The sequence below is a fragment of the Mus caroli genome, unplaced genomic scaffold (genome assembly GCF_978045245.1).
Source record: "Mus caroli unplaced genomic scaffold, Mus_caroli_1 scaffold_2, whole genome shotgun sequence".
NCBI classification, from domain to species: Eukaryota; Metazoa; Chordata; class Mammalia; order Rodentia; family Muridae; genus Mus; species Mus caroli.
In genome coordinates, this window is record NW_028227257.1 from 177952114 (window position 1) to 177972304 (window position 20191).

A 20191-nucleotide genomic window follows, 5' to 3' on the forward strand; every position below is an offset into this window, starting at 1 on the left:
TGAGCCTATGGGTGCGGTGCCACTCTTAACCCCACAGTGATACATCCTTGCCCAGAGCAACACACTCATGGTGTTGGCTATTCTACCACCACAGAGGGGGATCTTCTGTGTAGTAATGTGCTGCATTAAAGATATTGATACAGAGCTACGCAGAATTTGTCAAAGAAAATTCAGTTCTACCAAACATTTGATGAGTGCTTGAATTCTCCTACCATGTCTAAGTCTGCAACAAGGGGTCAGACAATAAAAGAAACTAAAGTATTTGGATTCCCCTTCAGGATTCAGGCTCAGAGCATACACAGATTTCATATGCATAACCATGTTATTGTGTTTATCTCTTTTGTAGAAGTCGTCATTTAGTCTGTCAACAGGGTCAACTAAAATAGGACCACCATGCTCTAAGCCAGGGCTTCCCTATGTCAAGAGAACAAAGGCAGGGAAGACACTTTCAAAAGCATTCAGAATTAAGAGAAATCTTTTAATACTACTGCCACCACCACCACCACCACCACCACTACCACCACCACCATAATCACCTTGCAGTGGTCGAGACTAAAGCCCATCACCTTACACCTGCTATGCGAACACTCTATTACTGGGCTGTATCCAGCCCTTCTTCAATATTTTTAAAAGAAACAAAGAAACTCCCTCCCCCATTATTATAAAGACATTTTGATCCAAAAACACATAGCTTTAAAACACAGGGTGAGACCTTATGGTGTTCGAGCAATTTATAAATTATTAGGTTGGTCTTAAGATTTTACTTCCTCTATACATACACAGACATATAAGATAGTTCCACACTTTAATTACAAATGGGTTGCGATGTGTGATTATATACACTCCACTGAAAACAAATCTGATTTACACACCAAAACACAGAAGCAACAAATTCTCATGAAGATGTTTCTGGGAACTCACAATTGCCATGAGAAACTAAAAGCCACATTCTGTATGTGTGTTTGTAGTGTTAGGAATTGAACCCATAGCCTTGTACATGCTAGGCAGTGCTATACCGCTAGGTTGCACAGAATCAATGGATACTAAATGCTTTAACATTTAGCATGCATTACCTATTCATAGTCCAAGGGTACACTTTCAAGGACTTGTGGTTACACCAAACACTCATGTCCTTGAAGTACATAGATTTTAATAAAAATAAATAAATTTATAAATTTATCAAGTGACTGGTGTTGTACATTAGTGATATTTGAAACAAAGAAATAAACCTTTAAGTCCTCCCTGTGCTGGTTAGTTCTAGCCATTAACATAATGCAACATAAGATCACCAGAGATGAGACTCTTAGTGAGGAAGTAACTAGTTGAGGTTAGCCTGTGGAGGATTGTCTTCATTGTTGTTGGTTTAGGGACAGTGAGGCCACTGTAGGCAGGACCATTCCCTAGGCTAGGCCCTGACTTGTGTAAGTATACAGAAAGAGGAATAAAAGAAGGATGGGGGCAGTTACTTCTCTTTCCTTGATGTGTTTAAGGTGATCTGCTTCAAGTTCCCAATTGCCTTCCTGGATGTAGGTTTTAAGGAATAGGATCCTTTTTCTCCCCAAGCTGCATTTGTCAGGGTATTTTACCACAGAAAATGAAACTGAACACACACACTTCCTTTAGTCTGCCGGCATCTTATTTCCTACTCGCAGGAAGGAGCAGTGCTGTGATGATACAGGGACAGTTAATGACCATGAAGTACATCCTTAGGTGGCATGCTAACCCCAGCCAGCTCTCCTTCCTCCAGGCACCAGGTTCACACTGTGTGTCACAGAATGAAGATGATGAAACTATCTGGGGCACAGCCATACCCCAGCCTGTGATCTGCTGAGAGTCAGGGGCTTCACCTTCGTTCTTAGAGGCAGTTTTGCTTGTGCCAAGCAGAAACGGGGCTGATGCTTTTGTTTTGCTCACATGTTGCTTTTTTTTTTTTGCATATTGATAGGACCAAATTGTGCTAGATGATTTCCATATGCAGCTAATGCACCCTTTCGTGTGCCCCCTACCATCCCAGTCTCCATCTTCTCTGCTGCTCCAAGGGATTCCTCGGAAAATAGTGTATGTTCTTCATTAATTAAAGACCTAGGGCTCAGGCAATGATTTATTTTTCTCTTTCTCTATACGTTCACTCTGATACCTATCCCTCCTCCACGTCGCAGAGAGCCTGCCGCACTTGATCGCAGGTGGTTTCCTAGGAAACCCACTCACAGCCAAGACCCCCACACTGCACATTTCCATTCCCTTTCCTCCCTCTTCTTCCAATAAGCGCTGGCTAATGAAACAAGGTAGAAACGCATCAGCACTTTTAGAAATTACTCCACAAAGGCAGGTTACCAATTCCATCTCCATTCATGGAAAGACCATGTAATCGGCAGACTCCGGGCTTTTATCTAGAGGAAACACCGTTTAGAATTGCAGCTGCCAATCTGTGTGCTGGATGTGTTACATGGTCAGAAATTGTACATGCTCCTGAGAGGCCAAGATCAGGCAATTTCCTGACTGCCCAGTTTTTAAAGTTCCATCCAGAAGTTGTGGCTATTTCTATTTACTGGGGCCTCCTGAGCATGGGGTGGGGAGTATACTTTGAATCTGAAATGTCCCCTCTGGCTCATGATTTGAGTGGTTGGAGCCCAGCTTATGGTACAATTTTGCAAACAGTGGAGCCTTTAGGAGCTGGATCCTGCTAGGGAGGAAATAGACTGCTGGGGCAGGCCTTTGAAGGTCACGTTCCTACCCCTGTCCCAGTTGAATTCTCTGCTTCTTGGTTGGCACCATCTGAATAGCTGCTCAGTCTTGTGTTTCTGCCACAAGGACTAGGTGACTCCACCAGGCATCCCTTGCTACAGAGAGAGGACTGCAACACCATGAAGCCATAAGTCTTTGTAATCCTTTCCTCCCTCCCTTAACTTGTTATGTTGGGTAAATTGATGTCAATGATACAAAAAGAAATTTATACAGATGGTCTCTGCTCATTGTAGAAGAAGGAAGGTCTGGTGGGAAGAGTAGGCCTTTGGACCATAAAAACAGCCCCCCCCTTTCCTCAAAGCCCCCAGGACATGGTTCCTAGGAAACCTGTAAGCTTATATTCTGGAGATGTCTTTTTCCCTTCTTTCTTCCTTATCTTTTCCTCTGCTTTGAGAAAACCTCAGGTCCCATTGCCCCTCAGTTGAAGGACATTTTCACTGTTTCCCCAAAGCAAAAGTGGTTGGCAAGACCCTTCCTACCTCAGCAACAAGCTCTCAGAAAAGAGGCTCACTGAATAAACACCATGCTTCCTGAGCAGGCCATAAAGCAGCCATGGGTTGGGGAGAAGCTCAAAGGTACAGCTATGGACCCTTACCCTATTTCTCATGGGAAGCTAGAATTTGCTGGAAAAGAAATGAGTATGTGATTAAACCAGAGCACAGTCACATACTTCATTGAAAAATTCAAAGAATTATTCAGAATACTTAATAAAAAATAAAGAGGGCAAAGAGGCCAGGGCGCTGACCCATGAGGAATAGGAAGCTCACAGGTAGAGTTAATCTTCAGTGTGCCTTCAGGCCTGGAGTTATTCTTCAGGCAGCTTGGCTTCTGCTGAGGACATCTGTCAAAACAGCATGTCTGGATTCCTTATCGCACAAGGCTACGGACAGACGCACTTTCAAAAAAGTTCATGTATGACAAAGGTCACCTTGGGAAGACAGAATTACAAAAACTTGTAACTTTAATTTTTTCAAACCTTATTTTAAATGATGGTTCTTAAATACTTTAACCTCTCTTTTAGCTCACCACCCACCAGAGATAGTGGGAAAGAAAGGATACGGGGAAGTGGACCTGTTTAGAAAGGTTCTTTGATGCAACGCATATTTGTGTTGTCTGGGATCAGTTCTGTTCACAGGTCAGCAGCGGCAACTCCATCCACTCACAAACACTTCATGGATACACCAGTTTGGATATGCCGGTTTGGTAGAGTCAGGATAACAAAAAGGAATCAACAGTGGTGGCACTACCTGGCAGAGACGGCCAGGCCTCAGCCTCATCTTGAGGCAGCAGGAGGGACCAGGCGAAATGCCATGAGAAGTTCTCAGCTGTGCCTCTCTTAGGGAAGTGAAGACCAGTGAAGACGAGAGACCCACAAGTGGTACACAGCTAGCTCTATAAGCAAGCCTAGCTCAGCCTCCGTCACTGTCCACTGAGTCCTATTTATATTCTCCAAACATCACGTGTCCTCCAGGGGTCTTGTCTTGCTTTTGCAGTGTGTCTGTCTCAGCTGATATGACTCTGCAGATCAGCCCAGTGGAGATGGCAAGAAAATGCAGCACAGCACCAGAAGTTTTTGGGTGAGTTATTCTCTATGGAGTACCACAAATGCAGCTCAACTATGCAATGTAAGGCAGACAGACCATGAGTGTTGTTGGCAAGGAATCCATCATCACGTTTCCTTTCACGCGCTTGCTTTAGCAGAACATCCTTTCACCCATGTCTGCTTCAGCAAATCCTTCCTTCATGGGTTTGCCCCAGCAAAACACCATCCAAACGACTTTCCAAAGAACGCTTAAGTTTCCACTTCAAAAACCTAACCCTAAAAGTGACATTTCTTCTTTGCCAAAAGTGGTGCCAGTGGCCACTTGTGAAAATAAGTTTGCAGAGAACAGTGCCAAGGCCTCTATCCCTGCACTGGAGAGTGGAGTCCTCCCTAGGGCTGCTCCAAGCCTGTGAGTGAGGAGCCCTCAGCAATGGCTGCAGATGGCCTGCCCACAGAACACAGCAGTGCTGCTGCAGCCCAGGAGCCCGATGACAGCTCTGCCAGACAGGCTGAGCCTGTACTGAGGACAGAGGAGGTGCAGGCATCAGTGCTTACCATGGACAGCAGCATCTTTCTAGATGATGACTGCAGCCAGCCCATACCTGTGACTCGCTCATTCTGGAATGTTGAGCTTGTGCAGGATCTGCCACCAGCTTCTTCATTCATCTGGATGAGCAGATGAGAATTCAGAGAAATACACTTCAGAGCCAGAGATGATGAGGATGGTGATGCAGAGGTGTAACGTGAGGAGGATGATGCAGCAAGATTTAAGATTTCCACCTGGCGTCCTCAAAGGAACATGTTCTTAATTGAATGTAGCAAAATCAACATCAATGTCACCAGCACAGACACATGGCTCCTATGGAAGGTTTCTTGTGAGCACAACCTGCTGCCACCACTGCTATGCGGATGTCTTTTCCTTCTTTCATAGACAAACATGCACAGGGGATGGGCAGTGGGAAAAAAGGGAAACTCCTGAGGCCATTGGCTTTGGTAATACAAGCTCACTTTCCATGCCAAGCTGCTCCTGGAGATGAACTCGGTTTCCTCTGCAAGGACTCCTGCTTTTGAGTGAAGCTGGTCATTTACTGTGGAGTTTTTGCAAAGTACATAGGAGAAGGAAATAAAGTATGTTATAAAAAATAAATAAACAGCTGACTGAGGGATAAGGAGACTGCTCACTGATCAACGTGCTTGCCATGCAAATGTAAGGACCACAGGAGACAGGATTCCAAAATCCATGCAAATGCTATGTGCACATGGTATCCCATCTGTAATTCCAGCACTTGGGAGGCAGAGACAGAAGATCTTTGGAGAAAAACTGATAGCTAGAATAAACAAGCCTTCAAAGCCTAGGTTCAACAGAGACATCCTGCCTCAATGAAAAGGCATGAATATAGTGGAGAACCATGTAAGAAGACGATCAATGTCAACTTCAGATCTCTATGTGCATGTGCACACATATACACATGCACCTACGTTCATGTGCCTCCTGCATGTGAATGCACACACAGTCAACCTTACTATGTGTAATATTATACTAACCACTTCCCTTTTTCCAAACATGCGTAGGCTCTGGTAACCCATCCTTCTGTTCTACTGCTGTAAGGTCAGTATTTATATTTGATATGTAGCATTTGTCTTTGAAAAATAAAATTTAAAACCAACAAGCACATACAAATAAAATACAAAGGATGCTTGATAGGCAGCTTGATTGTACTGATAAAAAAGATAAGAGGGAGCAAGTGTCTACTTCTGATTCCTTTGTGGAGCCTACATGTGTGTGTGTGTGTGTGTGTGTGTGTGTGTGTGTGTGTGTGTGTGTGTGTGTATTGAATGTAGAGAAGACAATCCCCAGCCCGGAAAGACTGTGTGAGCAGCAGAGATCTATACCTCCCTGTCAATGCACCAGGAAGATAGAAGGATTCAGGGAAAGATGTTAGCTAGCATGGGACTCTTGGGACTTGAGGGGCACAGGCCTTTGCAAAGTTGGATAGAGGGAGAGAGCTATCTGCCTTCTAGTTTGCAGGGCAGACAATGAGCTCTCAGTGGTGACCGCAGAGGACTGTGGTGTAAGAACATGCTGAATAGTTTTATGTCGACTTGGCATAAGCTAAAGTCATCTGTGAAGAGGAAACCTCAATTAAGAAAATGTCTCTATAAGATCGAATGCTCTAGGCAAACCTGTAGGGCATTTTCTTAATTAGTGACTGATGGGCTGGTGGTCCTGGGTTCTATTAGAGCGCAGGCTGAGGGAGTCATGAGAAGCAAGCCAGTAAGTAGCCCCACTCCATGGCTCCTGCCTCCAGGTTCCTGCCTTGTGTGAGCTCTGTCCTCACAGCTTTTGATGATGCACTGTTCGTCATCACAGCACTAATAACCCTAACTAAGACAAAGAGTTTTCCTGTTTCCCATGTGCCCCGTGAGAAAGGGAAAACGGAATTGCCTGCTTAGGCAGAGATGAAGACTAAGATGCACATTAATTAATTTTAAAATGATAAAGAAATGAACATCCTCACACACTTGGGTTCATAGGTGTAAAGTTCACATCTGCTCCAGACAAGAGCTCCTGCTGTGTGTTCCTTCTGGGTGCTTTATCTGGTGGTGCACATCCCTCCGGCAAAGCCAGTTAGCCAGTCTTGGAGTCACACATCCTTGTGAGAAGAAGATCCGGGGAGATGGGAAGCGGGTGGTATATACCAGCTATGAGTGTGGAAACTCCCATTCTGCACTCACAACAGGTACCACCAATCAGCCAATCCTTCTCAACACACACACAAGGGCCCCAGGCAGAGCAGCCTCCAATCAGACCTGGTACAGAGCAGGAACACCATTTGCCTTTTCTGGCACTGTGTGCAGTTCTACTGGAGTGGAGAGTATAGAATTATGCCTAAGCAGTCACTGTCAATGGGAGCTATCCAAGAGAAGATTAGACCAGACGACAGAATCTGGGAGAAGTTGCTATCTAGTGTCTGTTCCCACTTCCCTGGATCTTCTTCTCACAAGGATGTGTGACTCCAAGACTGGCTAACTGGCTTTGCCAGAGGGAAGTGCTTTAGAGAAGATTTGAGGGCAGGTAAGAAGGGAAAATCTTTTTCTGCCTCTAATTGCCTTGTTTGAGCTGCCTCTCTACCAAACAGCTCCTGCAGACATCCCAGCTATAATTCTGACTCCAGACACATAGCTCTAGCTTCTGCCTTTGGTACCCTTCCTTCCTGGCTGGAGGTCAAAGCTGCCTGCTAGCTCCATGTCCTCCTCCCCCCTCCTCCTCCCCTCCCCCTCCTCCTCCCCTCCCCCTCCTCCTCCCCTCCCCCTCCTCCTCCCCTCCCCCTCCTCCTCCCCTCCCTCCTCCTCCTCCCCCCCTCCTCCTCTTCCCCCCCCTCCTCCTCCTTAGTGTCTTAGCTCTCCTGGCACATAATTAAAAGATCTGCGTATGAAGTATTTCTCTGGGAAATACCTGAGCATGACTCTAGAGAGTTTGGGCAGAGAGGTTCTTTCTCTGGACTACAAGCTCTCTAAAATTTTGATCACTTTATGAGTTACAATAGAACTACAAGGTGATGAAGAAAAACAGGGTTTCTGTCTAAGAAGGGGCAAGCAGTAGGCCACCCAAGCATATTACTTCTCATATTCAGGAATGTCCTTGTAGAAATAACTATAAGACTTAAAAGACATATCAGCCCTATCCATTAATCTCACTTAAGGAATATATGGATCCCTTCCAAGGCAACCAATTACCAGCTCATCCAGTGCTCATTAACTTATTTTTGTCTTAATTATAGCTCCTTAAATATTAAAAACTAATCTCCTTAAAGTTCTTATAAAATTGTACAGTCGAATAAAGTTCAAAAACAAACATATATAAAGTGAATACAATTCAAACTAAGAGCATGGTGTAGCTGTGTGATGATAGGAAGACACCACCACTCAGATGAGTCCATCTCTGCCTGACATTTGGTGGATCGTTTTGAGTGTGGCATTTCTATGTCACTGTGTTTCGGGTAGAAAGTGAATTCTTCTATTATTTCTTTTCTCTAATCACACTAGAAAACTCTGTGATTCTCCAGGTCTATGTTTGGCAGAGAAGCACCATTTGTATTAGATAAATCTCTGACCAGTTTTCTTTGGCATGAAATAAATATGGTGGATCATGGAATCTATCAAGTTTCTTTGCACCATTTTGAGTTTTATGTACAGAAAGTCAACTTAAGTGACCTCTGATTAGTACTTGCTGGTTGGTGCCACATGCAATGCCATTCATACTCATAGGCATGAGAGTGAAGACATTGACAGCAAATGTTACCAAAGACTGTGGGGAATGGAGGCTTGGTAAGGAATAATAAAATCTTTTATTTTTAGGACACGATAAAACAAGTATAGTAAATGCATTGTACATAGAAGTATTCATACTTTCTGTATATGTGTGTACATGTGTGTACATGTATTTGTACACGTATACGCACATGTGTGTGCATGCCTACGCATGTGGAAGCCAGCCCTTGGGTTGTGGTCACATGCTGCTTTGCTGAGCTTTTATGTGGATCTTGGGAATCTGAAATCAGGTCCCCATGCTTGTGGAGCAGGCACTGAGCTGTCTCCTCAGCCGCACTCCTCCTATGTGTGCATCGAGGCACCTACCACGGAAGACAGAAGGGAGGATGTCAGTGTAGGAACCAAGACACCAATCTTAACCATTGATGTCTGTGGAGAGTGATTTAATGTTGGGCTGCCTCTGCCTCGCAGCTCAGCAGTTCCTCTCCCTAGTGGACACACTAGCAGACTTGTTCATGTGCTTCAGGGAACGTGTGCAAGTGCAGTCACAGATGTATTGTTTGTAATTTTGTCATGGAAACGTCTGCCCACAGGAGGATGAATCTATGATTTGTGGCAAGATTGTACTCACACAATTTGTTCAGTGGGGAAAGCAAATGGACGTCAGCTACATATATATCCATATGATGACTTTTACACAAAAGTAATGAGTGAGATGAATAAACTGCACAGGGGACACACACAGACATACACACACACACACTTAGGCTACCATTCTTGAAAGCACTAAAACATATATAATATCAGTTTCATTGGAAACATTTATAATAAAATATCCATAAAAGTAAGAGGTGATAAACATTAAATTCATGATTGCTGTTTCTTCTGGGAGGAAAGGGAAGGTGTCCTTTAGTCTCCTGGCAATGCTTTACCCCTTTCTGGCCAATACTTTCATAAGCCTATATTCTTCATATGGTCTTACATACTAGAAAATGGCAGATAAAACACTTAAGCAAATTAGTCATTTTTCATAAAACCATTTCTGCTTAGAACACATTGTAGTAGCACCTCAATGCTTTGCTAGATCCCCCAGATGTTCCTGGGACACAGCTCATAAAACTGAACATAACCCTTGTTTAATATGTGTGTGATCCCCGTGTAAAATGATGATTTGGGGCTTCTCCTCTTGCTGAACTATTCCTGACAAGACCTTCTGTAGCTACAACGATGAGGTCACAAGGTAGAAGTATGTTCAGCTTAGACAAAAATGTGACATCTTTAAGAGGTACCCTTGAGAGACATGTAAGGAACATAGTAAAGAGCTATTCACTGTACACACAGCCTGGAAAGTACAGTAGCCCCCCTTCATCTGGGGATATACTCCAAGACACTCACTGGGTACCTGACCCCACATACAGCCATAACATGACTTCAATGAATCTGATAACTGGGATGCCTAGTAAAGTGTGTGGTGTATACTATGTGTATACTCTCGACAAAGGCGGGACTCCTGTTCTGAATGGGACACAGTAGGATGGTGCAATATTTCAACCATGCTTATGAGATAAAAATTATAAATTATTTCTAGCCTTCTATATTTAGAGTTCTTAGAACATGCTTAATTGCAAATATGACTTGGAAGGTGAAACTTTGGACAGTGAGGAATCATATAAGTAGAAATTAGTTTCACTAGTTATAGTGGTGTGTGCCTGTATCCTGTCAGGAAGGATGGGTGGAAGGAAGGAAGGAAGAAAGGAAGGAAGACCATTTGAACTCAAGATCTCAAGGTCAGCTTGGGCAATGTAGTGAGTTCCCTGACTCAGAAAATAAATCAACACAGGCACACACACACACACACACACACACACACACACACACTCAGAGAGAGAGAGAGAGAGAGAGAGAGAGAGAGAGAGAGAGAGAGAGAGAGAGAGAGAGAGAGAGAGAGAGAGAGAGAGACTTAGGTAAACAGACACACACACACAGACACACTAAATATAAATCTAATTAAAAACCTACAGAGACCAAAGAGTAGCAGACTTTCTACAAAGACAATAATAGAGGGTTAGTCTACTCTCAAGGGAATGTTTTTTCAGGGAAGAACTTTAAGCCTACTCAAGTTTTGTAGTACCCTGCCCTGTGTTTTCTAAGGTAGCATTGCATACAACATGTTGCTTTGAAATTTTGGGAAAATTATTAAATTTCAGTTTTCCCATTTTTGAAATATATGAGTTTGTGCTCTTTGTGTAAGATAAAGGAGACTAACAGAATCTTCCAGAAGGCATCTTTATTCCTTGGAAGACACGAAGTTATTGCCATTACCACAATTCTCCTTGAATATCAATGTGGGGTTAATTTTTCCAATTACTATCATCCACTTGTATTAAAATTGTCACACTTCCTGAGACATAATCTGGCCTCAGAAACAAACTCTTGTCTCCAGCTTCCAGCTTCTAGAATGTGTCCCCCCCACACTTTGTTTTCCAGGGGGAAAGTGCTTTGTTTTGCTGTGATCTCTTTGTTAAAGCTTTCCTTGTGGTTTGTGCTGTCTTGACAGAAGGAAGCCTGTTTGTTGCCTAACTCTCAGGAGGAACATTTAATGAGTCCGTGTTGGATGGATAAATAAGTGTGCTGCAGGAATGGCCTGTTTCATTTTGCTATTCACCAGCTTTGCTGCCTTGCTCCTTGCATGGGATGAAGCAAACTAGTCTGTCCTGAAGATAAATGATATTACTACCAATAAATCAACTCCTCAACTTTTGATAAATTGCAAAGCCTCGTTACTCTTGCTCTCTGTTTTGATGGGTTCCAGGCCCAGCCATTTCCATATTCCAGTTTGCACAGAAAGTATGAGGTCAGTGTCTTGAAGCCTCCCCTGACTTCTTTTGCCAAGTTGTCTGTGGCTAAGCCTGGTAGTCCCTGAAGGTAGTCCCTGGAAGTGACCCCCCAGGTTCTCCTGACCCCTCTGAGGAAGCCCTTGGACATGAGGCTATCTAGAAATCTCCCAGAGATTCCATGATACCTCTTGAACCAAAAAGATTACATTGGTCTGTGATAGGAATGGCTTTCAGCTGAGCATGGTTATGAAAGCCCAGGGCTCTTGTGCCTCTTAACTTTCCATCTCTCTCTGGAGTAGAACACTAGCCCTGCTCTGTCTCTTCCTTCACTGACAACCTTAGCCCTTAGTTAATCCATTTTTCCCACAATTCTAGCATGGGCTCTGAGACATTAATATGCTATTAATACTATATATGTGTGTGTGTGGGGGGGTTGAGACAGGGTTTCTCTGTGTAGCCCTGGCTGTCCTGGAACTCACTTTGTAGACCAGGCTGGCCTCAAACTCAGAAATCCGCTTGCCTCTGCCTCCCGAGTGCTGGGATTAAAGGCGTGCGCCACCACGCCCGGCTACATATTGTATATTGACATGTTTGTATGCCTATAATAAGCATTTGTGTGCTGTTATATCATATGCATTTACTATTTTTCTATCTTCAGATTTTGGTGAATAATGATTTGTAGGGCTGAGTATGTATCTCAGTGGACCTGTGCCTGTTCAGCATGAGGCCCCAGGTTCAACTCTTAACAGAATAAAACTATTTTATATACACAAAGAGAAAGCACACACAGGTGTACTTTGTTTTGTAATGGTCATACAAATTGACAGCTTTCCTGGTTTTAGCTGGTATACTTTCTCACATAGATATCCTGGAGGTAGGGGCAGAAGGCAAGCAATTTTGACCATTTGCCTGGAGTAAGTGCAGCTATGCTTTATCGAGAAAATAGCCCTTAGCTTTAGCAAAATGTAACACCATCAAACACTTTGGAATGTGAAGTTCTGAATATTAGTCTAGAAGATGATTCCCCATCCTAAGGTGAATGTTGTTTTCTAGTCATGTTTTTCTTGTATCCAATTTCATACCTTGGCAATTATTAAAATACTTAGTACCTCTTAACTTTACTCTGAAAGGAAAGAATAAGAAAAGACCTATGCACAACTTGTCCCAGAAACTTCTGAGTCCATGACCCTACAGTATGGAATCCGCCTGCCTTATCTGGAGACAGTTCTAGACTGACCTAAGCAGTTACTCTGGCGACACAAGATCTGCTCAATTCTTGGTATTTATGGAACGCCTAAGGACTCTTAGATAACTTCTGTGTTCACTCATTTGTCATAAAGTATTCACCAAGGGCTTACAGTCCTGGTGAGGGTTCCGGATAGTGGAGTGTTAGGGAATACTAAATAGATGTCTCAGGGGTTGGGGTGCGGAGCAAACTTCTGGGATCCTATCTACTCTAGGGGAGATTGCTGTGAGATAGCCCACGTCTCTCCTACAAAGACTGAAACCATAAAAAGGAAAAGCTGCTGTTCTTTAATGATTTAGATACCTTTAACTGATGCTGCTCGATTTTAAACATTCCATGTGCCATAGTCATTTGTTGAGAAAGGGTTTATTGTAATGAGCACTGATTTATGCTGCAATGGTATCTGCTTTCCTCTAAGCCCCTGGAGCTGCACAGTGACAGGTGACAGGTGAAGACCCTACCTGGCAGGGAGCTCACGGGTAGGTGACACCGTCCCTCTACACTTCAGTTACATCATATGAAAGACAGATCATCTGTTTTTACTACTCAGTTCTCAGGAGGACAACTTGTTCCAAACACGTATCATGAGTCTGAACTTTGGTGCGTATTTACACACCTAATGTTTTGTGCATTCATACTATTATTATATCTATTGTGGGGGTCTGAAATCTGCTGGTAATGAATGGGTTTGCTTCTCATAATGATCCAGGATATAGGTCCTGTTGTCGGGAGCTGGAGAGATGGTTCAGCGGTTAAGGAATATTGCCGTTGCAGAGGACCCGGGCTTAGTTCCTAGTATGCACAATGATTGTCTCCCAATCACCTGTAACTTCAGGTCAAGGGGATCTGATGGCCTCTTCTGGCCTCTACTGGCACATGGTATGTATAAATTTGCATCAAGACATGCATAAAAATAAATAAAAATTAGATTTTATTATTGTATTTGTTTTATATGCAAGGAAATTGAGACTCAGAAATGTCATGCTACAGGAGGTGACAGCTAGAACCTGAACCCAGGTAATTTAACTAAACGGGATATAGCACCCTGCCCACTGTCTCTTTAGTAGGTTCTATTAGTGTGACTAGGGAGAGTCTCCCCCAAAAGCCCCTACAACACAGGCTTGCTCCTACTGGTAGGTGGATGGAAACTTTCAGGGGTCTAATGGGAGAATTTTAATTTCCTTTCAGGGAGGCCTTCAAGGGTCCTGTGGAATCTTCCTTTTGCTTTTTGTCCTTGCAGTGAGGTGGACAGCTTTTCTCTACCCCTACCATGATAGGTGCCACAGTCCCCAGAAAAGCAGCTCCAGCAGATCCCTGGACCTCCAAACCTCTGAGTGGAATGAATCTTTTTCTCTTGACAGTTTGTCATCCTAGGACACTGTCACAGTAACGGGAAGCTGACTACCACAGGGAAGTGTAACCAGATGAGTAGTGCCGTAGCCTCAACTTCTTTTGCACAACCCGCAGTTGCCTTTAACTGGGTCATTCTAGCGAAGAATGAGGTTGTTTCTTGCTTGCTGAATTGAGTTCAGCAGTTCAACACATAATGTGTAGTAGCTCAGGGTGAGGAGATCTGATGCACGCTTCACACACAAACCCATTTCTGGTTTCACGGATTTAAGGTAAAAAATGATGCTGCACCATAAAAACACAGAATGTCCGCCTCAGCTCTCCCAGGCATGTCACATAGGATTATATGTTCTTGGGTAGGATTCTTCCTGGCCTGCCTCAGACGCTTCTATTTTCAAGACTGTTTCAACACTTCTTAGGGTAATATTTTTCTATTAACAAATATTTCCTTGCATTTCATCTGGGCCTGTCATTCTCCAGCTCTAGGGAGTCCTCTTTAATTTGAGTCCTCATTAAGATGAAACCCAGGCTGTCTTTAGCTCGCCATAATCTTATGCGAAGTCCTGGTTAGTACAGCTGAAAGCATCTGCCACAGCCTCCTTAGCTTTGCCCCGCACCGGCTAAGACATGCTTTTTAAGTTTTCTGGTTCATGGGGTCTAACAGTTTGTCGGAATTGATAAATCAAGTGAGAGGAATACAATAGATCACGTAAGGAAGCATGGTCCATGGACGCCTGGTGAAGGTTCAAGCAGGTTTACAAGATTTGAAGTGACTTCATGTATTTTAGACACTCTCTGATAATTAATCTAAATATCCAGAGTGATTGCGCTTTTTTGACTTTTTAAAAATGTCTATATTGTCGGTAATTCTAGAATTTTTTACCATCTTACCTCTATATTTTTAATGCGGTTCCAAAATTGCAATATGAGTTGAGGAGAAGAGTCATAGGCAGCTCACGTGCAGCAAGTTTCACTGCAGGGATTCTGCACAAGCTCTCTCTACCACTAAGTTATAGCTGCAGCCCCTTAGACAGTTTCCTTTAAAAGATCAGCCTCCCATCCTTTTAAGTATCCCTTTTATCAGAAAGACCATTCTTCTCAGAGGATATTCTTTAGAAAGTTATTTGATGCCACAAACCAGAAGCCACCCCCCCCCTTTTTAAAGTGACTTTAATTCAGAAAATGATGCAATGTCTTTATGTCTTGGAGGCAGAATTAAGACAGGTCCAGACACATCAAAATGTACTGTCCCTGAGGATGTAGGTAATTGTGAACCAGAAGAGATATTAAAGACAGCAGTGTGGTGAGTATTCTTAAAAACTTCAATTAGCACATGAAATAGTTGTGAAGCTTTAAAAGTTAATGTCCATCTTTTCTAGAGAGGTTACTGTGGACCTATGTTTTGTTTACTTCATAAACATTTAACAAAACACAGCTGTAATGGAGTCTGGCCAATTATTCCATCCCTCCTCCCACTCCATCCCTCTTCTCTTTCCTACCTTCTCTTTTTCTGTTCACTCTCTTTTCTCCTCCCCCTTCCTGGTTTCACTTTCCTCCTGCACCTCCCCTCTCAGATTCCCTACCTTTACTTCTTGTTGTCTCCCCTCTCTATACCAGTTCTTTCCTATCTCCCCTTCCCTCTTTCTGTCTTCCCCAACTCCTCCCTCCTCCTCTCCCAACACCCCTCCTTCTTCATCTTCCCCCCATTCTACAGTTGTCTCTTTGCATTCATAACAGCCAGGCTTGGCTGGATTTCCTTGCCTTCCCCCGGTTCTTGCTGAAAATTTCACAGTAGGAAGAGAGGTACCCCAAGAAACTGAAAACAAGAGGCTGCCTCCCTTGCCTTGTTCACTGGATGTAATACTCAGAAGACTGAGGAGAACAGAGGAGGTTAGAAGGTTAAGAATGAAATTGAAGAGAGACATTTACAAGCAACACAATGGCAACAAAGAATAGCATTGTTTCTATTTGCCCTCCTAGGAGTAGCAATCCAATCAGCTTCTTTCCCTTCTTTCTTTCCATCTTGCCTCTAGAAGCATCATTTGCTGTGCTCCTGTATCCCATGCCCCAGCCATCACCTGCTAGGGGGCTAGTCAGAAATATAACCAACAGCCTAATGACTTTCCTAGCTTGGTTTATAGCAGTGATTCTCAACCTGTGGGTCTCAACCCCTTTGGGGGGTTGAATGGCCCTTCACAGGGGTCACATACTAGATATCATGCATATCAGGTGTTTATATTATGGTTCATAACAGTAGCAAAATTAGTTATGGAGTAGCAATGAAAATAATTTTATTTGGGGTCCCCGCAACACGAGGAATTACTATTTTAAAGGATGGCAACATTAGGAAGGTCAACAACCACTGGTTTATAGTATCCAAAAGGAAGCATGAGCAGTGAGCCCAAGTATCTAGCCACAGGCCAGAGCTGTGCTTGAAACCTGGGCAGCTCACAATACACTGTTATTAAAGGAAGCCAGCTGTCACCCTGTCTGTTTCTAGGTATGTCAAGTGTGACCACCCACCCAGGAGACAGAGCAAGCTCAGGTGTCCTCCTGGAAATGGCCTTAATTTCAGCATGCCTGACCATTTTGCCCATTCTATTTGGCCCCTTCCAGTGAATCTCATGCATATTTATGCTCCAATTATGCAAATCCCAAGATAAAAATGCATTAAGCACCTATGATTTAGACTGGTTAAGTCTATTACATGGCATAATGAAATTACTGCATGATGTCCAGTTTATCTCAACACTTGCCTTAAATTGTCAGTTAGTTATTAAGTAACCATAACACACCGAAATTTTGCTGAAGGAAGTGTCCTTTGTCTGCCCAACCATGATACTACAAAATCAGACATTTCAAGCTAAATCCTCATCAACGTGGAAAAACATTCCAGAGTAGACTCAATAGAGCATAGTGTGATCAAAGTTTAAGAAAGGCAAGAGATCACCAGTATTGTCAGACTCTGGCAAATTAAAATCGCTGGCTCATTTCAACAACACACAACTCAGCAATTCAGAGACTGAAGATGAGGCTCAGGAGTGGGATTTTATTCTTGATCCTTATGCAGTCAGGTCTCATTCCCTGAGCTGGCAGGACTTATTGTAGGTTACCAAATTCAAATGTACGCTGAACTTTCAAATAGGAAGATATCAATTTCCAGAGTCAGAAATAAAGGAGATTAAAAAGGAAATCACAGAAGCAAGTCAAGCACAGGGGCAAATCCCTTGTAACCTGGCCACGGAAGGGTCAGAACCTGAGTCGATTTGGTGTGCAGTAATATCAGGTTTGAACTTTGGAAGGACCTGAGCCTCTAATCTCATGTGTACTAGATGACGTGATGGTCAAAGAACCAACCATGATGAGAACTCAGCCAGTAAACATAGTACATGTGCAATCTGACCCACAGACGTCCATTTCTCCTGGATACTTTAGCATGCCATTCTAATGGGCCCATTGCTTGATTTGTGGAGTGTCTGGGTATATCTCATTTCCATAGGGAACTCCCCTTGAAGTCCATGCCAGTTGGACTTGTATGGGGTTATATGCTCAGATTCCTAGACGTAGTCAGCCTCAGCAAGAACTGCTATGTGAGTATAGTTTGTCTGAAGCAGTGATTTCAGGAGCTGGCCAAATGAACAGATTCCACAGCCATTCTACGAAGCATTCGGATCTCAGCTTGTCAATAAAGAGAGAGAAGCCAACTGCATTTGCCATTTTCTCTGCAGCTGTGAAAACTGTATGCTCTCTGCCTGCTACCTCCAGAGAAGAACATTTGGAAGACACTGCCTGCAAGCAACCTGCCATCACCTAGGGAGGGGAGAACAACAGGCCACCACACAGGTCTCCAAGGAGATCTCTCAGCTAGCCAGCCAAGGGGCTGGGATCAGAAGCTTTGTAGCAACTGTCACTCGAGGCTGTCCTTCTAATGAAGGGTGATTATCAAAGGACGGGTGAACCCAGCAGAATGTCCACCCCCACATGCTGTGGTGCTTTCATGCATGTCCCAACATTCCAATGTTGTCTCAAAGTGTCACAGTCATGCCCCTTAACTAGAAGGGGCAGACAACAATAACAACAACAAACAAAAACAAAACAACAACAAGAAAACAACCAAGACCACTTCGTTGACAAAAGGCTCTATTTGTGTTTGAACCCTAGCCGGACATCAAAGAAACGAGTTAAATAAAAGCCTGATCCTATTGATTTCACCACTGTTACATGTTTAAAGAGCTATTTGCCTCCTAAATTTTAAAATTAATCAATTAAGAAAAATGATATCGCTAGCATTATTTAAAACTTTCAGCCTCTGTTCAAAGTTATGCATGAATTCAGTAGCCCTTTCTTCATCTGAGCTTTCCTTGGGAAAGTCCATGTACAAGGCAGTTCTTTTTAAGTAAAAAGCAAACTCCAACCAAGGAGAAAAATGTCCACGAGGTTGGGATCAGTATCCCGGAGCTTTTTTCTACAGGCTTCCGGAACAAGTTCAAGGTGTGTTTGATTAGCGCTGCCCTGAAATCTCTTGTTCAGGTCGGCGAGTTTTCTGAGAACAAAACGCTCTCCAGAATGCATTAACCTACTTTCAATAGAGAGGCTTCCCCATCCTCCGGCTCTGAACTGGAGGAGGAGCCCAGAGGATGTTCCAGTGTAAGCTGGGCATGCTCTTTGCCTTAAATGCGGGACTCATCCTGAGAAACATCAGCGCAGCTGGAGAAATCCGTACTTCCTGCAAGCACACCAACAGCTGGAGGGCAGCTCCAGTCCCAAAGCAAGAATGACTGGAAATCCTGCTAAAATATGGCTGTCTAATCAACCGAGAGGCAAACTCATTTACTAAGATTCCCATTGTCCACGCTGACAGATGGCCCTCCCCCCCCCCGCCCCCCTGTTCTCCCCTTCTTACCGATCGCAATAGCTCTGCCTTGGAGGCAAAGCTATTCTTTGAGAGGTCCAGTTGCATTCGCCAGCCTAGTTCCGAAACGAGACAAAAGCTAGTACAATCTTCCTTTTCAGTGAGCCTTCCCTAAACCACCAAGGAGCGCGCAAAGACACCGGGGTTTAGTCCCTCTTACCTTGGTTCTCATCGGAGATAGGAGCCCTTCCATTTTGGCGGAATCCTCATGCCAGTTTCTCTCCTCTGCAAGTTACTCTGTCTGTGTGCAGTCCTTAAGCATCCCACATGAAAAGAGCCATGCCTGGAGCCTCCGGTGGCTCCCCTCTCGCGGGTGGCGCCTCTGCACCGCGAGCAGTCTAACTTGAATTCTTGGTGCCTGAGGTGCCCGAGAAAGGATGTACGGGGAGAAGTCTGCTCCACTCCTCGCCCTCTTCCCCCTCTTTCTTCTCTCCGGTGCTCTCTCCTCCCTCTCTCTCCTCCCTCTCTCTTTCCATAATCTGTCTACAGCTCTCAGTGTACCGTACTCACTTGACAAATGATCTCTGTCTTAGGTATTGTATTTGAGCCAAGAAAAGTGGTCTGAACAAACTACAGGGCAGCTCACCCAAAACAGAGAAGGCAAACAGAACTGCTGCTGCCTGGCGCTCCCAGCCTCTCGGCTTCACTAGGCAGCGTGCCCTCTCAGGAGTGAGAGTAGATCCATCCATCTATTCGTCTTTCATTAGAAAGGGGGATCCTGAATGGAATCAGTTGACACCATTATTCAGATGGTTTTCTGATCCATATGCAGAAAGCAGAGAAAAAAATCGTGTCACATATTTCAAAATAACCATTTGTTAAATCCAGTGTAGACACAACATCTGGTCAGGGAACTGGAATTTTTGATCTTTGATCAGATGTTTGGACACACCTTCTCCAGAAAACTTTCAAAATCAAATGTATGGATTCTATTCCAGAGGGGTTGAGCATTAAACAGTGTGTGTGTGTGTGTGTGTGTGTGTGTGTGTGTGTTGTTTGGGAGCTATGTATGTGTGGGTATGTGCTATAAGGAGTTGTGTGTGTGTATGTGCATAATGTGGGTAGTATGTATGTATAGTATGTTTGATTTGTAATGGGGGTTTTGTGTATGTGTGTTATGAGGACTTGTGTGTAAGTGTAGCGTGTGTGAATGGTGTGTGTAGTGTAGTGTAGTGTGTATATAGTATGTATGGCATAATGGAGATTATGTGTGCATGCCTGTCTGTGTATATATGTATAAATGGGTGTCTATGGCATAATGGGGGATTTTGTGTGCATATGGTGTT

General features: G+C 43.7%; 1 protein-coding gene and 1 pseudogene across 3 annotated transcripts in view; one reads left to right on the forward strand and one right to left on the reverse strand.

Annotated features, from left to right (window-relative positions):
* Frmd4a (FERM domain containing 4A) overlaps nt 1–20191 on the reverse strand; it is a 600187-nt gene that overhangs the window by 425484 nt on the left and 154512 nt on the right. The window contains exon 1 of one of the 3 annotated variants that reach the window (XM_085835220.1): nt 19066–19188. The exons of the other annotated variants lie outside the window; for them this stretch is intronic. Coding sequence (XP_085691346.1) covers nt 19066–19098 — 33 coding nt within the window. The 5' untranslated portion in view covers nt 19099–19188. Of the gene's footprint in view, nt 1–19065; nt 19189–20191 lie in introns of those variants that run through there. 3 annotated transcript variants of the gene reach the window in all.
* Nucleotides 3493–5030, forward strand: LOC110310232 (UPF0688 protein C1orf174 homolog pseudogene; annotated as a pseudogene).